General features: G+C 46.1%; 1 protein-coding gene across 1 annotated transcript in view; it reads right to left on the reverse strand.

The window, feature by feature from the left end:
- Positions 1–18,678, reverse strand: part of aacs (acetoacetyl-CoA synthetase) — a 55,710-nt gene extending 37,032 nt beyond the window's left edge. The window contains exons 1-8 of the mRNA XM_036979351.2: positions 17,997–18,678; positions 16,699–16,802; positions 16,168–16,288; positions 12,843–12,956; positions 2,622–2,719; positions 639–753; positions 468–549; positions 22–172 (exon numbers count right to left, since the gene is read on the reverse strand). Coding sequence (XP_036835246.1) covers positions 22–172; positions 468–549; positions 639–753; positions 2,622–2,719; positions 12,843–12,956; positions 16,168–16,288; positions 16,699–16,802; positions 17,997–18,129 — 918 coding nt within the window. The 5' untranslated portion in view covers positions 18,130–18,678. The remainder of the gene's footprint in view (positions 1–21; positions 173–467; positions 550–638; positions 754–2,621; positions 2,720–12,842; positions 12,957–16,167; positions 16,289–16,698; positions 16,803–17,996) is intronic.
- Positions 18,679–22,571: the final 3,893 nt, after the last annotated feature.

Here is a 22,571-nt window from a genome sequence, read left to right on the forward strand (position 1 = left end):
AGAGAGACAGCTGTATCTTACCCCTGCCGAGTGCACCATACACTTGGGGGATCCGGTGGTCCCAGAGGAGTACATGATAAACAGGGGGTGAGAGAAGGGCAGCTGCTCAAACTCCAGCTGAGGGGCCTGGTCCCCCTCCTTCCCTGTGGCCAAAAAGTCATCCAGATACACACTGGGAGGGAGAGAGGGGAAAAAGAAGAGATGAAGACATGGTAAAAGAATAAAACAGGAAGAGGAGGTTAAAAAGAGACAACTCAGATAAATGTTTAGCCCAAGTGGGAGAGACTGCAAGAGTATTAGTTATATTGAAGAAAATTAACATACCACAAACACTTCATTAGGTAAACGAGGGTAAACGAGAAAACACAGAAAGTACGTCCCAAACGGCACCTTATGTCCTATATTAGAGCACTACGTTTGACCAGCTCTCATAAAAGGGTCAACCTGACTCAGTCAGAAATACACACCTATTAGGGATCCTGGAAAGATCAGTGTCTTGTTTGCTTCGTACGTAGGGAATGACAACCACCTTCTGGAGATCGGGCAGTCCTATGAACAGACCGTGGTAGTGACATTATACACCCCATTACTAACCACACACACACACAAAAGGACCCAGAAACAAGGCATTGCCCTACCTTTGGCCACACTGTGTAGTTTCTCCATGTGGTCGTGCTGTTTGCCGTTGTACACCACCGCTGCAACTGAGAAGATGAGTTTTGGCTGGATCTGAGAGAACCTGTCCAACACACCCTGGGAGAGACAGAGAGAAAGCACAGATACAATGGATACATTTTTTGGGAAAAACTATTCATGCAGTTAAACAACGTGAAATGAAAAAATATATATATAATATATATATATTTTTTAATGTAGATTGGTCAATTAGTCTAGCCAGCTATCATGGAAAAATTCAAAACCAGGCACGGGGTGCCCCCTGACCTCCAGGGTGCCCCCTGACCTCCAGGGTGCCCCCACAGATTTTGTTAGTCACTCTCACTCAGCTTATGACATGTTAATATATTATCTACGGCAAAATGTGCAGAAATATTAGCTGTAGAAATAGAAAAAAAAGAGTTCTGTAATGAAAATGCTTTAAAAAAAAAAAAAAAAACCTCTGCAAACAGATCTCTGTGAACTTATTCAATTCTAGTTTTTAATCCTGGTGCGGAGTTAATGGGTAGTGGCTAATCGTATAGCTAATTTTTATTTTACCTTTATTTAACTAGGCCAACACTAACCACTAGGCTACCCTGCCGCCCTAATAGGCTATGTGTTTGTAGATGGCCTGAGGTGAACGAAGCTACAGCAACCAATGTGATAATGACTGGGGCCATTTCTACTGTTCTCCACAAAGCATTAAGAGTTGTTAAATTATATATATATACACATTTTTTTTTTTAAGTAAACTAGCTTAAACTATTTTGAAATAAGATTTAAAAATGTTCTCCTCAGAGAAGGCCAACTAGACATTCTCTGCTCCTGTGTGGGATATTTTTCTCCCTGTTTGCAAACTAGTAATTTCTTATTGATATTATCAACAAGTGCTCTTCCTTATTCACCTGGAAATTCCTATTCCACACAGTCAGCTAGGGAACTGTGATCCAAGTAATCCGAAACGGCAGTGAAAAACTACAAATAGACAAGACTCTCTTTAGTATTACATACAAGCCAAATCTAACGTGCATTTTGACGATGCTGATGTGCTACACTGCTTGGTGTAGAAATACTCTTTTCGCCACAAGGGGGCAGTAAAAGATCATACAGAGACAGTCCCAAAAGTACTGTATATCCAACTAGGGGCCATAACAGAGCTAACTAACAAACAGAGCCCGCCCAGGAGCCATTAGCAAGACGAACAAAGTACTATTCCTGAATTAGAGGAAACCCTCACCTGCCCATTAACCATGACTGCTGACCTAGACCCTCTTACACCCCCTCCCTCACGTCCCCGTGGTCAAAAGTGGTGGACTGGACGGGGGAATAGGGCGCCGTGGTGGACTGGACGGGGGAATAGGGCGCCGTGGTGGACTGGACGGGGGAATAGGGCGCCGTGGTGGACTGGACGGGGGAATAGGGCGCCGTGGTGGACTGGACGGGGGAATAGGGCGCCGTGGTGGACTGGACGGGGGAATAGGGCGCCGTGGAGGACTGGACGGGGGAATAGGGCGCCGTGGTGGACTGGACGGGGGAATAGGGCGCCGTGGTGGACTGGACGGGGGAATAGGGCGCCGTGGTGGACTGGGCGGGGGAATAGGGCGCCGTGGTGGACTGGGCGGGGGAATAGGGCGCCGTGGTGGACTGGACGGGGGAATAGGGCGCCGTGGTGGACTGGGCGGGGGAATAGGGCGCCGTGGTGGACTGGGCGGGGGAATAGGGCGCCGTGGTGGACTGGGCGGGGGAATAGGGCGCCGTGGTGGACTGGGCGGGGGAATAGGGCGCCGTGGTGGACTGGACGGGGGAATAGGGCGCCGTGGTGGACTGGACGGGGGAATAGGGCGCCGTGGTGGACTGGATGGGGGAATAGGGCGCCATGGTGGACTGGACGGGGGAATAGGGCGCCGTGGTGGACTGGATGGGGAATAGGGTGTCATATAAGATGCAGTCGAGCTCATCCTTACGTTGACGCCAAAGTCCACAGATGTGGACGACCAGATGGCCCCGATGCTGGCCGCAGCCAACATGGCCTCCACCGCATGGATCCCATTGGGTAGATAGCCTGAGAGAGCGACAGAGAGAGGGGAGAAAGAAAGGAGAGGGGGAAAAGAGATGGTTTATTGTGGAGGGCATTCAAATGATCAATGTTACGATAACACGTGAATCCTTTCTCCGTCAGGAACGCCATCTCCCTTGTTACTTGTGACTCACCAGGACACAAATCTAATATCATAGGGTGGAGAGAAACCAGCAGCTTATGGAACTGGATAAAGGACAGGTCGTGGTACAGAGAGCGGGATAAAGGACAGGTCGTGGAACAGAGAGCGGGATAAAGGACAGGTCGTGGAACAGAGAGGGGGATAAAGGACAGGTCGTGGTACAAAGAGCGGGATAAAGGACAGGTCGTGGTACAGAGAGCGGGATAGAGGACAGGTCGTGGTACAGAGAGCGGGATAAAGGACAGGTCGTGGTACAAAGAGCGGGATAAAGGACAGGTCGTGGTACAGAGAGCGGGATAGAGGACAGGTCGTGGAACAGAGAGCGGGATAAAGGACAGGTCGTGGAACAGAGAGCGGGATAAAGGACAGGTCGTGGAACAGAGAGCGGGATAAAGGACAGGTCGTGGAACAGAGAGCGGGATAAAGGACAGGTCGTGGAACAGAGAGCGGGATAAAGGACAGGTCGTGGAACAGAGAGCGGGATAAAGGACAGGTGGTGGAACAGAGAACAGGATAAAGGACAGGTCGTGGTACAGAGAGCAGGATAATAAAGTGTATAACACTGTGGGGCGTTCATTCTAGGAACAGGTAGTCATCCCCGAAAGAATCCAATAAGTGTGAAAATCAGAGAGCTAGGGTGCATCCTAAATGACACCCCTTTCCCCTATATAGTGCACTACTTTAGACCCCTTTCCCCTATATAGTGCACTACTTTAGACCCCTTTCCCCTATATAGTGCACTACTTTAGACCCCTTTCCCCTATATAGTGCACTACTTTAGACCCCTTTCCCCTATATAGTGCACTACTTTTGACCAGAGCTCTATAAGGGATAGGGTGCCATTTGGGGCGCAAGCCCTTGAGTCCTACACGGCTCCAGCAGCTTGAGTGCTGCCTCAGGTCAGGGGTCAGGTATCAGTAGTGATATGTACGCTGCCTAAAGAAGGTGTCCACATACATAGGTTCAGTTTGCTCCTAGCAGAACTGGGCTAGGTGAAGTGTAAGTACGTGTCTCTCATACTCCCTAAAACACCTCCACTTGAAAAACAATATTTTTTTTAAAAAATATTACTCATTTGTCCCTCGTGAGACACCGTATCAACAGCGTACCCACTAACACTTCTTCAAAAGTCAAAATCAAGCTAAGATAAATCAAGAAATCTGTCCTAAACATACATTTTTGCAGAGACAAACACTTGATTGAAGATTCCCTACAGTTGACCAATCACTGACAAAGGGGCGTCGACGGGCCTTCCGAGTGGCGCAGCGGTCTAAGGCAGCGCATCGCTGTGCAAGAGGCGTCACTACAGACCCCGGCCGGGATATCCTTGTTCCATCGCGCTCTAGCGACTCCTGTGGCGGGCCGGGCGCATGCAAGCAGACTTCGGTTGCCAGCTGGATGGTGTTTCCTCCGACACATTGGTGCAGCGAGCAGTGTGTCAAGAAACAGTCGTGTTTCGGAGGACACATGGCTCTCGACTTTCGCCTCTCCCGTGTCCGTACGGATTTGCAGCAATGGGACAAGACTAACTACCAACTGAATATCACGAAATTGGGGAGAAAAAGGTGTCAAATGTACAAGTACGTTCGGCTACCGAACGTCAGCTCGCCTCCGGAAAAAATGTGCTCAAACAGCCCCACAAAACACCCCTGCCAAACACCAAAACAAACCTAAAATAAAATGTTGTCTGGGAAGCATACGCTAACTTTTAGGTGAACAGCAGCCTGTTTTGGTAGCAAAACAAGTATGCCAGCAATGTCAAGCATCGGCCTGCAACCATAACCCTGTCACAAATCACACTTTCGCTGGCTATTGTGTGTTCTGCACTTGTCTGTTTTTTTTTTTATTACTAGGACTGATTTAGCTGATAGCTGCTTTATTGAAAAACAAATGGACTTCCATGAACTGTGCCGTGTAGTTTTACCTAGCTCCTTACAGTAAGAGTGTCTGATAAATCAGGTAACCGGTGTGAGCGTGTGTGTCTCAGGTAGGTTAATCCAGGAAGGTAGGTCAGTGTGGCAAACGGGCTGACCTGATATCCTGGTGATCAGGTAATCCCCTAACTGGTTTAGAGGCACACAGAGGGGGTAGGGAGAAAGGACACAATCCAAGCTTTAAAAAAAATAAAATTTAAAAAAAGTAGAAGCCTTCATGACTGTCTGTAGTGTTGTGACACACACACCTTGCACTTACTCGGTGGAAACCTTCAACAGCAAGAGCCACACCTATAGGCTGTCAGACTCTCGCAATCCTGTTCCTGGGATGCCAAGAACTCGTTGTTTTGGTCCACGTGCGAACACATTAATCAACTCATCACCAACCCTTTGATTATTTTGAAATCAGGTGTGAAAAAAAAAAGAAAACTGTGCAACCCTTTGGGTCCCCAGGACCAGGACCCACTGGGCCAATTAATGTAGCCTACAACACTGGTCAGCCACCAGGACCCACTGGGCCAATTAATGTAGCCTACAACACTGGTCAGCCACCAGGACCCACTGGGCCAATTAATGTAGCCTACAACACTGGTCAGCCCCCAGGACCCACTGGGCCAATTAATGTAGCCTACAACACTGGTCAGCCCCCAGGACCCACTGGGCCAATTAATGTAGCCTACAACACTGGTCAGCCCCCAGGACCCACTGGGCCAATTAATGTAGCCTACAACACTGGTCAGCCCCCAGGACCCACTGGGCCAATTAATGTAGCCTACAACACTGGTCAGCCCCCAGGACCCACTGGGCCAATTAATGTAGCCTACAACACTGGTCAGCCCCCAGGACCCACTGGGCCAATTAATGTAGCCTACAACACTGGTCAGCCCCCAGGACCCACTGGGCCAATTAATGTAGCCTACAACACTGGTCAGCCCCCAGGACCCACTGGGCCAATTAATGTAGCCTACAACACTGGTCAGCCCCCAGGACCCACTGGGCCAATTAATGTAGCCTACAACACTGGTCAGCCCCCAGGACCCACTGGGCCAATTAATGTAGCCTACAACACTGGTCAGCCCCCAGGACCCACTGGGCCAATTAATGTAGCCTACAACACTGGTCAGCCCCCAGGACCCACTGGGCCAATTAATGTAGCCTACAACACTGGTCAGCCCCCAGGACCCACTGGGCCAATTAATGTAGCCTACAACACTGGTCAGCCCCCAGGACCCACTGGGCCAATTAATGTAGCCTACAACACTGGTCAGCCCCCAGGACCCACTGGGCCAATTAATGTAGCCTACAACACTGGTCAGCCCCCAGGACCCACTGGGCCAATTAATGTAGCCTACAACACTGGTCAGCCCCCAGGACCCACTGGGCCAATTAATGTAGCCTACAACACTGGTCAGCCCCCAGGACCCACTGGGCCAATTAATGTAGCCTACAACACTGGTCAGCCCCCAGGACCCACTGGGCCAATTAATGTAGCCTACAACACTGGTCAGCCCCCAGGACCCACTGGGCCAATTAATGTAGCCTACAACACTGGTCAGCCCCCAGGACCCACTGGGCCAATTAATGTAGCCTACAACACTGGTCAGCCCCCAGGACCCACTGGGCCAATTAATGTAGCCTACAACACTGGTCAGCCCCCAGGACCCACTGGGCCAATTAATGTAGCCTACAACACTGGTCAGCCCCCAGGACCCACTGGGCCAATTAATGTAGCCTACAACACTGGTCAGCCCCCAGGACCCACTGGGCCAATTAATGTAGCCTACAACACTGGTCAGCCCCCAGGACCCACTGGGCCAATTAATGTAGCCTACAACACTGGTCAGCCCCCAGGACCCACTGGGCCAATTAATGTAGCCTACAACACTGGTCAGCCCCCAGGACCCACTGGGCCAATTAATGTAGCCTACAACACTGGTCAGCCCCCAGGACCCACTGGGCCAATTAATGTAGCCTACAACACTGGTCAGCCCCCAGGACCAGGACCCACTGGGCCAATTAATGTAACCTACAACACTGGACTCCATTAAGACTAGCTGCCGCCACTGGCTTATGGTGATCCTAAAAAAAATTAAGAAACACAATATGTAACCTACAACACAATATCGTGTAACTTACTTCCTCCATCCACAAACTTGATGGAACTAGTGTGGTAGAGAGAGAAACTGACTATGATAAAGTTGTGAGTGTACAACCATGTTAATGAGCCTCGGGTAATAAGGAAGTGCTAAGAGGATACAGTATCAGTCTGAACAATGAGGAAGGCCCGGGAGATAGTAAAGAGGAGATTGGTTGGTCTTCAACAGAAAAGCATGTTGAAGGTATTGCTTGGTTGGGGCATTGATCATACAGTTTAGATATAGGCCTGGTCAAAGTATCAGTGTCTAACTAAACTCAGCAACAACAAAAAAGTCCCCTTTTCAGGACTCTGTCTTTCAAAGATAACTTGTAAAAATCCAAATAACTTCACAGATCATTGTAAAGGGTTTAAACACTGTTTCTCATGCTTGTTTAATGAACCATCAACAACTAATGAACATGCACCTGTGGAACGGTCGTTAAGACACTAACAGCTTACAGACGTTAGGAAATTACGGTCACAGTTATGAAAACTTAGGACACTAAAGAGGCCTTTCTACTGATTTTGAAAAACACCAAAAGAAACATGCCCAGGGTCCCTGCTCATCTGCGTGAACATGCCTTAGGCATGCTGCAAGGAGGCATGAGGACTGCAGATGTGGCCAGGGCAATAAATTGCAACGTCTGTACTGTGAGATGCCTAAGTCAGCGCAACAGGGAGACAGGACGATCAGCTGTCCGTCCTCGCAGTGCCAGACCACGTGTAACACCTGCACAGGATCGGTACATCCGAACACCACACCTGCGGGACAGGTACAGGATGGCAACAACTTCCCGAGTTACACCAGGAACGCACAATCCCTCCATGAGTGCTCAGACTGTCCGCAATAGGCTGAGAGAGGCTGGACTGAGGGCTTGTAGGCCTGTTGTAAGGCAGGTCCTCACCAGACATCACCAGCAACAACGTCACCTATGGGCACAAACCCACCATTGCTGGACCAGACAGGACTGGCAAAAAAATGCTCTTCACTGACGAGTCACGGTTTTGTCTCACCAGGGGTGATGGTTGGATTTGCGTTAATCGTCAAAGGAATGAGCGTTACAGCGAGGCCTGTACTCTGGAGCGGGATCAATTCGGAGGTGGAGGGTCCGTCAGGGTCTGTGTGTCGCAGCATCAGACTGAGCTTGTTGTCATTGCAGGCAATCTCAACGCTGTGCGTTACAGAGAAGACATCCTCCTCCCTCATGTGGTACCCTTCCTGCAGGCTCATCCTGACATGACAATGCCACACTGCTCGTTCTGTGCGTGATTTCCTGCAAGACCGTAATGTCAGTGTTCTGCCTTGGCCAGCGAAGAACCCGGATCTCAATCCCATTGAGCACGCCTGGGACCTGTAGGATCGGAGGGTGAGGGCTAGGGCCATTCCCCCAAGAAATTGCAGGTGCATTAGTGGAAGTGTGGAGTAACATCTCACAGCAAGAACGGTACAGTCAATGAGGAGGAGATACACTGCAGTACAGCCACACAAGATGCTGACTTTTACTTTTGATTTTGACCCCCCTCTTTGTTCAGGGACACATTATTCCATTTCTGTTAGTCACATGTCTGTGGAACTTGTCCAGTTTATGTCTCAGTTGGTCAATCTTGTTATGTTCATACAAATATTTACACATGTTAAGTTTGCTGAAACTAAAACGCAGTTGACAGTGAGAGGACGTTTCTTTTGCTGAGTTTACATGTCTTCCAAAAGCTTCTGAGAGAAACACATTTAACTGGAACTTACTCAGCAACACATGCATTCATGTTTCTCTTACCAAATGAATTGATCTGCAGTTTACATGTGATATTAATAGACGGACATAGGTCAAGCAGCACACCACAGAACTAGAATGACATTTCTATGTAATACACACACAAGGTTAAATGAAGGAGAGAACAGTGAGAACCAGCAGTCTGCAGCTGAAGGGTTAATTTCTAGAAGGATAGATGGTGTGTTTTGACTGCAGCCATAAACCTTGACTGGTTTCATCTGCTGAGTGGTTATATTTCTCTCTCCCCCCCACACTGAAAAGGAAGTCCACACTTTATCAAACAGAGTGGGACAAGGACACGTAGCACACACACACACACACAGAGATACACCTAGCATTACAGCACGCACACACAGAGATACACCTAGTATTACAGCACACACAGATACCTCATATTACAGCACACACAGAGATACACCTAGTATTACAGCACACGCACACACACACACACACACACCTCGTATTACAGAACGCACACACACACCTCGTATTACAGCACACACATCACCAATTATGGTTTACCATACACTACAGATACAGTACACCTACAGGTTGAGTAATGTTATGATATTCTGCTTCAGCCATCTTTAGGATTGCACCGGACAACACAGAACAGCAGGGAGAGTCCATCTCTAAAAATAATAATACAAATCACAGTCTTCTTCTGTGATTCAAAAGGTTTGTTCAGCTCTCCTACTGAAACTAGCAGGCTAGCCCATGTCGGTCATCTTGCCTTGTTACGTGGTATTGGGTGAAACTGCCCCTACACTGATCTTGGGTTAGTTTTGTATTTCCTCCCCCAACTAAAATGGTTAAAGTCAGGATTGACGGAAGGGAAGCTGATCCTAGATCTGTACCTAAGGGAAACTACAGAGCTTGTTACATAATGGATCGACAGCATAATGGGAGCTTAGCTTCTTCCACATCTACTTTTTAGTTTACAGGGCTAGTTTGTTTATTTATTTACAAATAAGGGACCGTGCCAACCAAAATAGTCCACCGTACTTAGCTACATCTCATTTCCATCTGCAGCAGTCCCTTTGTGGAGCATATCACACACACACACGCGGCTGATGGGAGGACGGCTCATAATAATGGAACTGAGTGAATGGAATCGTATCAAACACATGGAAACCATGTGTTCGATGATGTTGTTGATACCTTCCCAACATTCCACTCCAGCTATTACCACAATCCATCCTCCCCAATTAAAGGTGCCACCAACCTCCTGTGACACACACACGTAGTATGACAATAACATGACTCACGGAGTAGAGGTGGGGTGAAGAGGACAGAGTCAGGAAGGAGAGGACGTGGTCATTACACAGTCCCACTGACGTCACCTTAAATGGACCCTCACATGAAGAAGCAGAGACTAGAGTCATTTAGCTAATGGATCCCATGGCTTTGTGGTGCCAGGGCATGTAGCCTATAGCTTTGCTTCAGTTAATAGATAAATGTTTATTGGTAGGTCTCTTTCAACAACAAAAATATCAATCCCAGAACAACAGCAAGAACAGCGAAGGACCTTGTAATGATGCTGGAGGAAACAGGCACAAAAGTATCGATATCCACAGTAAAATGAGAGGCCACTCAGCAAGGAAGAAGCCACTGCTCCAAAACCGCCATAAAAAAAAAAAAGCCAGACTACATTTTGCAACTGCACATGGGGACAAAGATCTTACTTTTTGGAGAAATGTCCTCTGGTCTGATGAAACAAAAATAGAACGGTTTGGCCATAATGACCATCATTATGTTTGGAGGAAAAGGGGAGGCTTGCAAGCCGAAGAACACCATCCCAACCGTGAAGCACAGGGGTGGCAGCATCATGTTGTGGGGTTGCTTTGCTGCAGGAGGGCCTGGTGCACTTCACAAAATAGATGGCATCATGAGGAACGAAATATGTGGCTATATTGAAGCAACATCAAGACATCAGTCAGGAAGTAAAGCTTGGTCGCAAATGGGTCTTCCAAATGGACAATGACCCCAAGCATACTTCCAAAGTTGTGGAAAATGGCTTAAAGACAACATAGTCAAGGTATTGGAGTGGCCATCACAAAGCCCTGACTTCAATCCTATAGAAAATGTGTGGGCAGACCTGAAAAAGTGTGTGTGAGCAAGGAGGCCTACAAACCTGACTCAGTTACACCAGCTCTGTCAGGAGGAATGGACCACAATTCACCCAACTTATTGTGGGAAGCTTGTGGAAGGCTACCCGAAACAGTCGACCCAAGTACTAATGCTACCAAATACTAATTGCAAGTACGTAAACTTCTGACCCACTGGGAATGTGATGAAAGAAATAAAAGTTGAAATAAATCACTATTATTATTCTGACATTTCACATTCTTAAAATAAAGTGGTGATCCTAACTTTTACTAGGATTAAATGTCAGGAACTGTGAAACACAGATTTTAAATGTATTTAAACTTCAACTGTATATATAAACTGTCCTATATATTTTTTATTTAACCTTTATTTAGCTAGGCAAGTCAGTTAAGAACAAATTCTTATTTTCACTGACGGCCTAGGAACAGTGTTCAGGGGCAGAACGACAGATGTTGTACCTTGTCAGCTCACGGGTTTGAACTTGCAACCTTCCGGTTACTAGTCCAACGCTCTAACCACTAGGCTACCCTGCCGCCCCTATGTAGCCTACCTGACCCTGCATGATTTGAGTTGTCCTCACGCGCTGTTCCAGAGTGAATAGAAAGTGGTTGTACATAAAAAAAAAAAAACATCTATTAACACCAAATAATACAGTCAGTCCAGCATCAAAACACCAGCTTACTCAGGATGGTTTCATTATGCGGGGTAGCCCACTATCTATAGATTTATGCAGTATTTAGCTGCTATTTATAAACTTGAATAAAAATAACACATCAAAAAACAAAAAAAAGGCTAACAATGAGAGGGGAGGGGGGGGGGGGGGGTAGTCAGCTTGAGGATAAATGTAGCTTCTATTTACAGTTGAACTCAGCAGGTTGTCTGGCTAAAAGCCGACACAAATGTGCTGCAATTAAGGTAAACTTGCGAAGTCCTCCTGGCTGTTTCTCTATGTCTCTCTTTTTTTTCCTAATTCTGTCTGTTAAAAAGCTCTCGGGTCAGTGGTTGTCCCTCTCTTTTTGTCTATGTAAAAGGGCTATTTTGAAGCACACCTCCCTTCCGTACAGTTTCCCCTGATGTTCTTACGGCAACCAAGCTGTTTTTAACCACCCCAGTAACTGTCGCTTCTGTGGAGAGAGAATTTTCCAAACTAAAACTCATAACTACCTAAGAAGCATTAGGCTCTCGGTCTGATATGAGCTTTTGAACACTGGCGCCTTCGTAGCCCACGGCATTAAATACTAGTGTCTTGTGAAGAGGGAAGCAGGTCCGGTCTGCCTCAGTTGGTACAGCATGGGGCTTGCCACGCCAGGACACTGGGTTTGAGTCCCATACCAAAACATATTGCTGCCACGCCTGGATACTGGGTTTGAGTCCCATGCCAAAACATATTGCTGCCACGTCAGGATACTGGGTTTGAGTCAAGTACCAAAACATATTGCTTTGGATCAAATCAAAGTAAACCAGCTCTTCAAGTAGGACTAGTCGGGTGAAACATGTTAGACTGCCTGCGTTATATTACAGCGTTCTACTGTGGTGGGGAGTAGGGATGGATGAATAGGGCCATTTAGAATTTGCTTCAGTTACCCCCATGCCAACAAAGGCCTCTATATAGACAGAGGCCAGCGGGGGGGGGGTAAAATCTGCACCAATCACAGGTCAGGATGAAGCAGGCTGGGCTGTTCCTTGACCAATTGCAGAAGGGAAGGTCTGACAAGCTCCGTGCAGGGGGCCCAGAGTGAGGGAGAAGGGGAGATGATAGTGGGACTCTACAGAGGTGGGAGATTATGGTAGGACTCTCCCTATGGACCCTGGTCGGTCAAAAGTAGTGCACTCGGTGTAGGGAGTAGGGTGCCATTTCAGATGCAGAGCCTAGTGCTTGACGAAAAGTCGGGGTGATTTGTGGTGTGGTGTGCATGTTTCTAGCTGGACTGTCACACTGTCGTCAGACAGAGAGCCTCTCCTCTTGACCTTTGTGAGTGTAGGGGTTTGGTGGTGATGCTACATGGTGACTCACCTACGACTCTGTCGCCAGTCCCGACACCCATCTTCCTCATGGCGGCGGCGAACAGCGCCACATCGCGCCTCAGCTCCCCGAAAGTCACCTTGGTGATCTCGTCATTTTCCTCGGCTTAAGAGAGAGAGGAGGGAGAGAGAGACCGTGAGAGAAAATGAGAGGTAGACAGAAACTAAAGCCCTATTCGCACTGGATTAGATTTACTGGTGGAGACAATTACATAACCTAGGTGCATGACCACAAATCAGCACATCCGTAAGTTAAATCCCGTCCGAATCGACTAATTCCAAGCTCCTCTGATAATATTAGTCCCGTGCGAATCGACATCCATGTGTTTTGAGAGAAATGTTTATCGCAGTTTCAGCAAGAAAAAATAAATAACTTGATTTGATAAATGGAGCTTACAAACAAAGTGCAGTGACACCAGAGACTCCGGGTTCGAGCCCAGGCTCTGTCGCAGTGACACCAGAGACTCCGGGTTCGAGCCCAGGCTCTGTCGCAGTGACACCAGAGACTCCGGGTTCGAGCCCAGGCTCTGTCGCAGTGACACCAGAGACTCCGGGTTCGAGCCCAGGCTCTGTCGCAGTGACACCAGAGACTCCGGGTTCGAGCCCAGGCTCTGTCGCAGTGACACCAGAGACTCCGGTTTCGAGCCCAGGCTCTGTCGCAGTGACACCAGAGACTCCGGTTTCGAGCCCAGGCTCTGTCGCAGTGACACCAGAGACTCCGGTTTCGAGCCCAGGCTCTGTCGCAGTGACACCAGAGACTCCGGGTTCGAGCCCAGGCTCTGTCGCAGTAACACCAGAGACTCCGGGTTCGAGCCCAGGCTCTGTCGCAGTAACACCAGAGACTCCGGGTTCGAGCCCAGGCTCTGTCGCAGTAACACCAGAGACTCCGGGTTCGAGCCCAGGCTCTGTCGCAGTGACACCAGAGACTCCGGGTTCGAGCCCAGGCTCTGTCGCAGTGACACCAGAGACTCCGGTTTCGAGCCCAGGCTCTGTCGCAGTGACACCAGAGACTCCGGGTTCGAGCCCAGGCTCTGTCGCAGTAACACCAGAGACTCCGGGTTCGAGCCCAGGCTCTGTCGCAGTAACACCAGAGACTCCGGGTTCGAGCCCAGGCTCTGTCGCAGTAACACCAGAGACTCCGGGTTCGAGCCCAGGCTCTGTCGCAGTAACACCAGAGACTCCGGGTTCGAGCCCAGGCTCTGTCGCAGTAACACCAGAGACTCCGGGTTCGAGCCCAGGCTCTGTCGCAGTAACACCAGAGACTCCGGGTTCGAGCCCAGGCTCTGTCGCAGTAACACCAGAGACTCTGGGTTTGAGCCCAGGCTCTGTCGTAACTGGGAGGTCCATGGGGCGACGCACAATCGGCCTAGCGTCGTCCAGGTTAGGGAGGGTTTGGCCGGTAGGGATATCCTTGTCGTCTCATCGTGCACTAGCGACTCCTGTGGCGGGCCGGGCACAGTGCACGCTGACCAGGTCGCTAGGTGCACGGTGTTTCCTCTGACACATTGGTGCGGCTGGCTTCCGGGTTGGACGCGCGCTGTGTTAAGAAGCAGTGCGGCTTGGTTGGGTTGTGTTTCGGAGGACGCATGGCTTTCGACCTTTGTCTCTCCCGAGCCCGTAGGGAAGTTGTAGGGACGAGACAAGACAGTAACTACTAACAATTGGATACCACGAAATTGGGGAGAAAAAAGGGGGTAAATAAATATAAATAACAAAGTGCTGCGTATAGCCAATGTATGAAGAGCGTTTCAGTGAATGCTTGTGAGGTTGTGCGCCAATGAATTGAACATCGCCAAATGAGTCCGTATAAAAACCATTATGCCTATTTAAAAACAACCCTTGTTGTTAATACATCGCAAAGCAGCTAAAATGCATCTGCGGTCATGGGGCCATTTAGGAAGTGTTGTACTGCAGAGCACTGAACTATCCTAATGATTACACTTCCTCAATACAGATATTGTGGTAACACTATACCGAGGATGCTTTGGTATGGTTCTAGAATGTTATCAGCGTTGCCTGTTAATCACCTAGACATGTTGAAATATCTTCATGTCTAGATTACAAATCTCCAGGCTTCAGTCATAACTGTCAATTTAATGAAAAAATAAATAAATGAATGTGAATTACAGTGGGTCAGTTTGGTAATAACACAAATCCAGGTCGAATCGTCCTCTGGAATAATGGACATTCTGGGGTAATAAATACATAACCAACGTTCTCTTGTAATACTAGTCCCGTGCTTTACCAGACCAAATTACAGAGAAAAGGGCTATAGTTAGTGTATGCAAAGCTATCCAAGTAATAACCTGCTCTGACCTACAGGGCCCTGCTCTGACCTACAGGGCCGATACAGGGACCTGCTCTGACCTACAGGGCCGATACAGGGACCTGCTCTGACCTACAGGGCCGATACAGGGACCTGCTCTGACCTACAGGGCCGATACAGGAACCTGCTCTGACCTACAGGGCCGATACAGGAACCTGCTCTGACCTACAGGGCCGATACAGGAACCTGCTCTGACCTACAGGGCCGATACAGGAACCTGCTCTGACCTACAGGGCCGATACAGGAACGATACAGGAACCTGCTCTGACCTACAGGGCCGATACAGGAACCTGCTCTGACCTACAGGGCCGATACAGGATACATTAAGCAGTAGTGCACTGCCACCTGAGTAATAGTGCTCCTCTCCTAATTAACTTACAGGAGGTGGGCGGGCGGTGGGTGGGGTGGAGACCGCGTCGAATGATAACAAGAGGATACCCATCAGGATATTAAAAACCCAAGGAGCGAGCAGGAGCCTGAAAACCCTGTGGCTCCTAATCAAATCACACTGCCCTGCATACCGTATGGACCCGTCGTCAGCCAAAAACATGTTGAATTAGGAGAGCTTATTGGGGGAAATAAAACAGCTGAATTCCAGGTACTATTTTGGACGGGGTTGTCAAGGTGACCTTTGGAATAATCTTCTCAGTGCTTCAGTAATGATCTATATGTGTAAGATATGCCATTTAGCAGACATTTTTATCCAAAGAAATGTACAGTCTGCGTGGCCCCAGCAGGAATTAAGCTAGAATTATAATGGCCATTAGAATATCATTGTGACCCTTTATTTCATACTTGGCACACTAGCTATGAATATATATTTTTTAAACACAATAATTATAGTATACAAACATGTCTGGAAGCACAGGGTGCTGGTGCTGATTTAGGACATTTACTCAACTGCAGATGAATGGGATCTTGGAAACTGACCAATAAAAATGGAGGGAAAAAAAGCCTAATAAATTGACTGAATTGCCTCAGCCGTACTTACTAGCAGCATAGAGGGCCACCTTGTCCTGGTCTTTGTGCTTTAGCAGGTTCTCAGCATAGTTCATGCGGCTTCCTTTGAACCACTCTGGGACGTCCGATATCCTCTTGGAGATATCCACCACCTGAGGAAGAGGGGAAGGGAAATGGCTAATGTTCTACATGATTCAAACCTGGGGTAAGGGAATAACGACTACAACGTACTACTGCTCTGCTCTAAGCACAAGGGTACCGATAAGTAACTGACTGAATAGATAAATCGATTGGACCCCTCAAAGAACTTTATAAACTCTACCTAATCATAATGACACAAATTGTGAGAGATCACATTGTAGAAGGTGTTACTGCACTAGATGGATGAAAAAGCACAATAAAAAAAAAGGCAATGTCTGTGTCCCAAACAGCTGTCAGAGCCCTATGGACCATGGTCAAAAGAAGTGCACTACTATAGAGATTAGGGTGGCATTTAGGATGCACCCATCCACTTATTCAGTGTTATGTACATAAGAGAGCAGGAAACAGTGGGTAGACACACCTCCTCATACATCCTGGAGCTTATTACCCCACAGAAACGCCACACCTCAGCCCAGAACTCAGGGTAGCTCTCCACAGACCACTGGTACAGGTCATTGTAGTTGGCTGCAAGGGGGAATGACATCAGAGAGATCAATCATGAGGTTTGTCCTCCAGCTGATACACATTTTAGACAAAAATAACTACAGGAACGTACCGTTTACCCTATTTTGTATATGGTTTGGTTTTGCACCTAGGTAAAGTTAGTTTTATATTTGGATGTTCAGTTCCCTCGTCAATAGCTATTGAACCAATTAAGCAAAACATTTTTACAGATTTAAATCTTCTGAAAAATATAAGTCACAATAAAAAAAAGGTGTTGATTGTTCGCCATCCTCCCCTGATTCAGAATATACCTTTGTCATGGCATGCTTGGTTCAATAACTATAGAGAACCACAGTATGTTTCATAATACCCATAAAACCCAGCGGTCATACAAGGAAATGGTTCAAATCGATTTTCCACCATTCAATTTTCCCCATAGGGGATTTTAAAAACACTTAAAATAAGGTATGTGTTTTGTGTAGGCTTACCCTGGCGTGATGTTTTGAAAACTGTCAATCTCTCTAGAACAAGATGACATCAATATATATTCACCACACCCCCGCAAAATGAAATGTTAAACTGCTAATGTGGCTATCATAAAGAACTACAAATGCCATGCTTTGGACGAGAGTGCCGAATCGAGCCGAATGTAAGAATTTCTGGATTAACTAATGTGAGTCATTAATAAAATTGTCTTTTTGTTTTAAATGGACAATTCTGAAAGCGGTCTTGTGCAAGTTTTAAATTGACAATACCTGTTAGCAAAGGTGTCGGCTAGAGATAGCGTACAAAACAACAAATCCCTGCAAGCTGTCTACTTTGACGCTAATTAGCATTTTCGAATCTGAGAGTGAATACAGCTGAGCAGGATATATTGATAAGTCAACTTGTCCGAGAGACATTTACATGGTTATCAAAACACGCCACGGTAAACCTACACGAAACAGTATTTCTAAAAATCCCCTATTGGAAAAAAATGTATGGTGGAAAAACGATTGGAAATTATGACAGCTCCATCGTGGGGCAACTACAGTACTTAGGCTAGCATATAGCAATATTATAAAATATGCACACAGCTACATTCGCTAATGATGCAGTGTGTTGATTCTCCCTAGCAAAATGAATCGATTGGTACCGAATGTATAACGTTAAATTAGAGGTGACTAGCATGACTGTCCCCCGTCTGAAAAGCTGCTCCCTCGCCGGGTCACTCACCTAGATTAAGCCCAAAGTCTCTGTTCACCTGTGTCCTGAATCTGTCCATCTGTGTGTTCTTCTTTGAGTCTGGGTACCATAATACCTTCGACTCCATTATCTTCTCGCTCATACGTTCGGTGTCTTTTGACATTGTTGTTGCCTTGTTGTCGCCTCCGTTAAAAAATGAGTCTGTCGTCCTTTATAGCAAGCTAGCTACTGTAGCTAAAACAGGCAGCACACTTCCAAGAATGAGTATGAGACAGAAGGCCAGATTGGACTGTCATTCCATGCGGACAAGCTGCAAGGATAAAGCCAGTAAAGATCCCTCCCACCGTGAGGTGACGCGGCTGTCACAATAACACAAAGTATCCTTCCGCTTAAAGACGCAATCTATTTCTTCCATAATAAATCAATTTAGTGTTAAACCAGTGTGATATCTAACCAATATCCTCGAATTGTGCATTATTATTACATACAAACTGTAAAAAATACGAGTAAATTGCATTACAAAAGTACTTTCCCTCAATCACTGGTGGCAAGGGACGGTGTACCTGTCGTTTCTCATCAGAATTATTGACCTACTGTTCCAAAGGGATTTTAATGGCAGGCTGTTTTTTGAGAGAGCAAAATGCATGCGTGGCATGTGCACTGAGGCCTCTGCCAATAGGTCTGGACCTTTTTGGCACAGATGGTATTGTGCGGACCCCTGACCATCGGGTTTGGTTCAAGTCCTGTTTAAACTGTCCCACCTCAGCCTCATTTCTTTCACAAAAACATGCACTTGGGGCATAAACGGGTGTTGTGCATTGTTATGAATATTTTTTGGGTAAATTTATTTTTAAATACAAACAAGCACACTTTTCTATAAAATCATGACAATACGCTGTTAACTTTGTAGAATGGTTGCAATTGCATAATATGTTCAAGGTACAAAATATGTTTGATCAAAATACATGTAAAAGACTGTGATCTTTGGGGGTCAGAACGTTCAAGCGGAATAATATCACGCGGGGGCACGCCACCAGTTTGTCTGCAACCTGATTGGTCGAATAAAAACTGGCTCCACATCAGCCGAGACACGTCGTATGCAAAAGAGTGGGTCGATCGTGTTGACTGGCGGCACTGATGTCCAATGAAATATACAATCTTGATCAGTGACAGCTCTCGAATGAGGGGATTCACCAATAAAACTCTCAGAACTAGAGAGCGTTTTAGAGGTGTTCCCAATCAAATTGCTATATGGTCATGCCCCTCCTCAGTCACTTTCACTGTCCAGAACCGTGAAAGAGAAGATCAGTTGTTTATTTTCAGAAAATAAACTCTATCAAATGCTTACATTCAATAAATAATTTCACTGTTTTTCTTGATACTCTCAGACTGCTACAGCATGAGGTAGACAAATATGCTTTGTTGTTTCACAGTGAAAGAGGAAATAGTTTTGAAAAGCAAAGAGTTTTGAAACACCTAGATAATTATTTCTTAAAACAGCCGTCCAGCTTACCAAAAAAAAAAAGAGCTGAGTGGATGGATTTTCATTACTCTTGAATGCCAAATCAAAGTCTGATTATGGATCGGAGCGATGATGCAAGTGAAAAGAGAGCAAGAACTTGTGTTGTGAAAGATCAATGAGATCAGTGTAGATCAGTGTGTCTAACGCAACATGCCATATTATAGCTCTGGTCCAGGTCATGGTGTGATTACGAGTGGAGGAAAACGCACTACGCCCTGGACTTAGAACTGAGACCTGTGTAGCTAGTTGATGGACCAGCAACATAAAGCCCAGTGCAGGTCAGATAACATCCATTGCCACCTTCTACCCAAGTAAGAAAAACTGTGAAATAGTTCAAACTTTTGTTTATATCAGACTGTGAAACCCACAATAAAAGATCCCAGCACCTTGTACAGTAGATGCTGTACTCGTGCCCCGTTCATCGACTACAGTAAAAGTGGCACTGAACACTGTCAACTTTTTATTTAGCACATATCTCATGTTCTTGATTGTTAATATTAGCATACAGTGTTTGATACTATTCCATTTTTAACAGTGAGTGAGTGAACTAGTTAATACACATGAAAATCTCATCACCAGCTTCCTCTAACAGGATGTGTAGATATCACTCATTTGTTACAGTTAAAGACACAATGCTTAATTTGTTTTCCAGTTGTACAGCAACCCCACCACTTGGTTTGATACAAAGCTTAGGGGAATTCCCGCCAAATTGACAGAATTATGAACACAAGGACTGACAGTCCAGGACTTCAATCAACATGACAGTTCTAAACCACTTGTCCAACTCATTCCACGGAGGGCCGAGTGTCTGTGGGTTTTCACACTCCTCCCTTGTACTAGATTGATGAATAAAGGTCACTAATTAGTAAGGAACTCCCCTTACCTGGTTGTCTAGGTCCTAATTGAAAGAAAACCCGCAGAATCCCTGTTCGAAACATACAATACATTGAACCTATAAATGACTTGTTTTTAAAGGCTTCTGACACTTGAGACCGTTGTAAAGCTCATTGGGAATTTATAAATTATATTCTTCAGCAATGGGTATAGGTTATGAATTGAAATGACCATTCAAGAGCACTATATATTGCAGATTGCACCTTTTAAGAGAGCAATTCATAAATTGGTATGTTTTTGACTTACTAATACTCGTGTTGGTGAGGCCAGAAAAATGAAAGCCCACTGTCCATCTGTTTGCATGACCATTAGTGTATGGAAGCATTCCTTGGATATGAGAAATCCTAAATAATAGTGCAAATGAAGCAAGAATGCACAACTCAGCCAAATGAAAGAATAGACCTTGATTCACCGATGAGTAAGTACAGTGCCTTGCGAAAGTATTCGGCCCCCTTGAACTTTGCGAACTTTTGCCACATTTCAGGCTTCAAACATAAAGATATAAAACTGTATTTTTTTGTGAAGAATCAACAACAAGTGGGACACAATCATGAAGTGGAACGACATTTATTGGATATTTCAAACTTTTTTAACAAATCAAAAACTGAAAAATTGGGCGTGCAAAATTATTCAGCCCCCTTAAGTTAATACTTTGTAGCGCCACCTTTTGCTGCGATTACAGCTGTAAGTCGCTTGGGGTATGTCTCTATCAGTTTTGCACATCGAGAGACTGACATTTTTTTCCCATTCCTCCTTGCAAAACAGCTCGAGCTCAGTGAGGTTGGATGGAGAGCATTTGTGAACAGCAGTTTTCAGTTCTTTCCACATATTCTCGATTGGATTCAGGTCTGGACTTTGACTTGGCCATTCTAACACCTGGATATGTTTATTTTTGAACCATTCCATTGTAGATTTTGCTTTATGTTTTGGATCATTGTCTTGTTGGAAGACAAATCTCCGTCCCAGTCTCAGGTCTTTTGCAGACTCCATCAGGTTTTCTTCCAGAATGGTCCTGTATTTGGCTCCATCCATCTTCCCATCAATTTTAACCATCTTCCCTGTCCCTGCTGAAGAAAAGCAGGCCCAAACCATGATGCTGCCACCACCATGTTTGACAGTGGGGATGGTGTGTTCATTGTGATGAGCTGTGTTGCTTTTACGCCAAACATAACGTTTTGCGTTGTTGCCAAAAAGTTCAATTTTGGTTTCATCTGACCAGAGCACCTTCTTCCACATGTTTGGTGTGTCTCCCAGGTGGCTTGTGGCTTGTGACTACACTTTTTATGGATATCTTTAAGAAATGTCTTTCTTCTTGTCACTCTTCCATAAAGGCCAGATTTGTGCAATATACGACTGATTGTTGTCCTATGGACAGAGTCTCCCACCTCAGCTGTAGATCTCTGCAGTTCATCCAGAGTGATCATGGGCCTCTTGGCTGCATCTCTGATCAGTCTTCTCCTTGTATGAGCTGAAAGTTTAGAGGGACGGCCAGGTCTTGGTAGATTTGCAGTGGTCTGATACTCCTTCCATTTCAATATTATCGCTTGCACAGTGCTCCTTGGGATGTTTAAAGCTTGGGAAATCTTTTTGTATCCAAATCCGGCTTTAAACTTCTTCACAACAGTATCTCGGACCTGCCTGGTGTGTTCCTTGTTCTTCATGATGCTCTCTGCGCTTTTAACGGACCTCTGAGACTATCACAGTGCAGGTGCATTTATACGGAGACTTGATTACACACAGGTGGATTGTATTTATCATCATTAGTCATTTAGGTCAACATTGGATCATTCAGAGATCCTCACTGAACTTCTGGAGAGAGTTTGCTGCACTGAAAGTAAAGGGGCTGAATAATTTTGCACGACCAATTTTTCAGTTTTTGATTTGTTAAAAAAGTTTGAAATATCCAATAAATGTCGTTCCACTTCATGATTGTGTCCCACTTGTTGTTAATTCTTCACAAAAAAATACAGTTTTATATCTTTATGTTTGAAGCCTGAAATGTGGCAAAAGGTCGCAAAGTTCAAGGGGGCCGAATACTTTCGCAAGGCACTGTAAGTCAAGCCTAATTAGCCTATAGATTTGAATAAATAGGTTGAGGGCATCAATGCCATCTGTACCAACACATGCTTATTATACACTGAGTAGACAAAACATTAGGAACACCTGTTCTTTCCATGACATAGACTGAC

This window comes from Oncorhynchus mykiss, chromosome 6 (assembly GCF_057628025.1).
Source record: "Oncorhynchus mykiss isolate SJ-2025 chromosome 6, ASM5762802v1, whole genome shotgun sequence".
Lineage (NCBI taxonomy): Eukaryota > Metazoa > Chordata > Actinopteri > Salmoniformes > Salmonidae > Oncorhynchus > Oncorhynchus mykiss.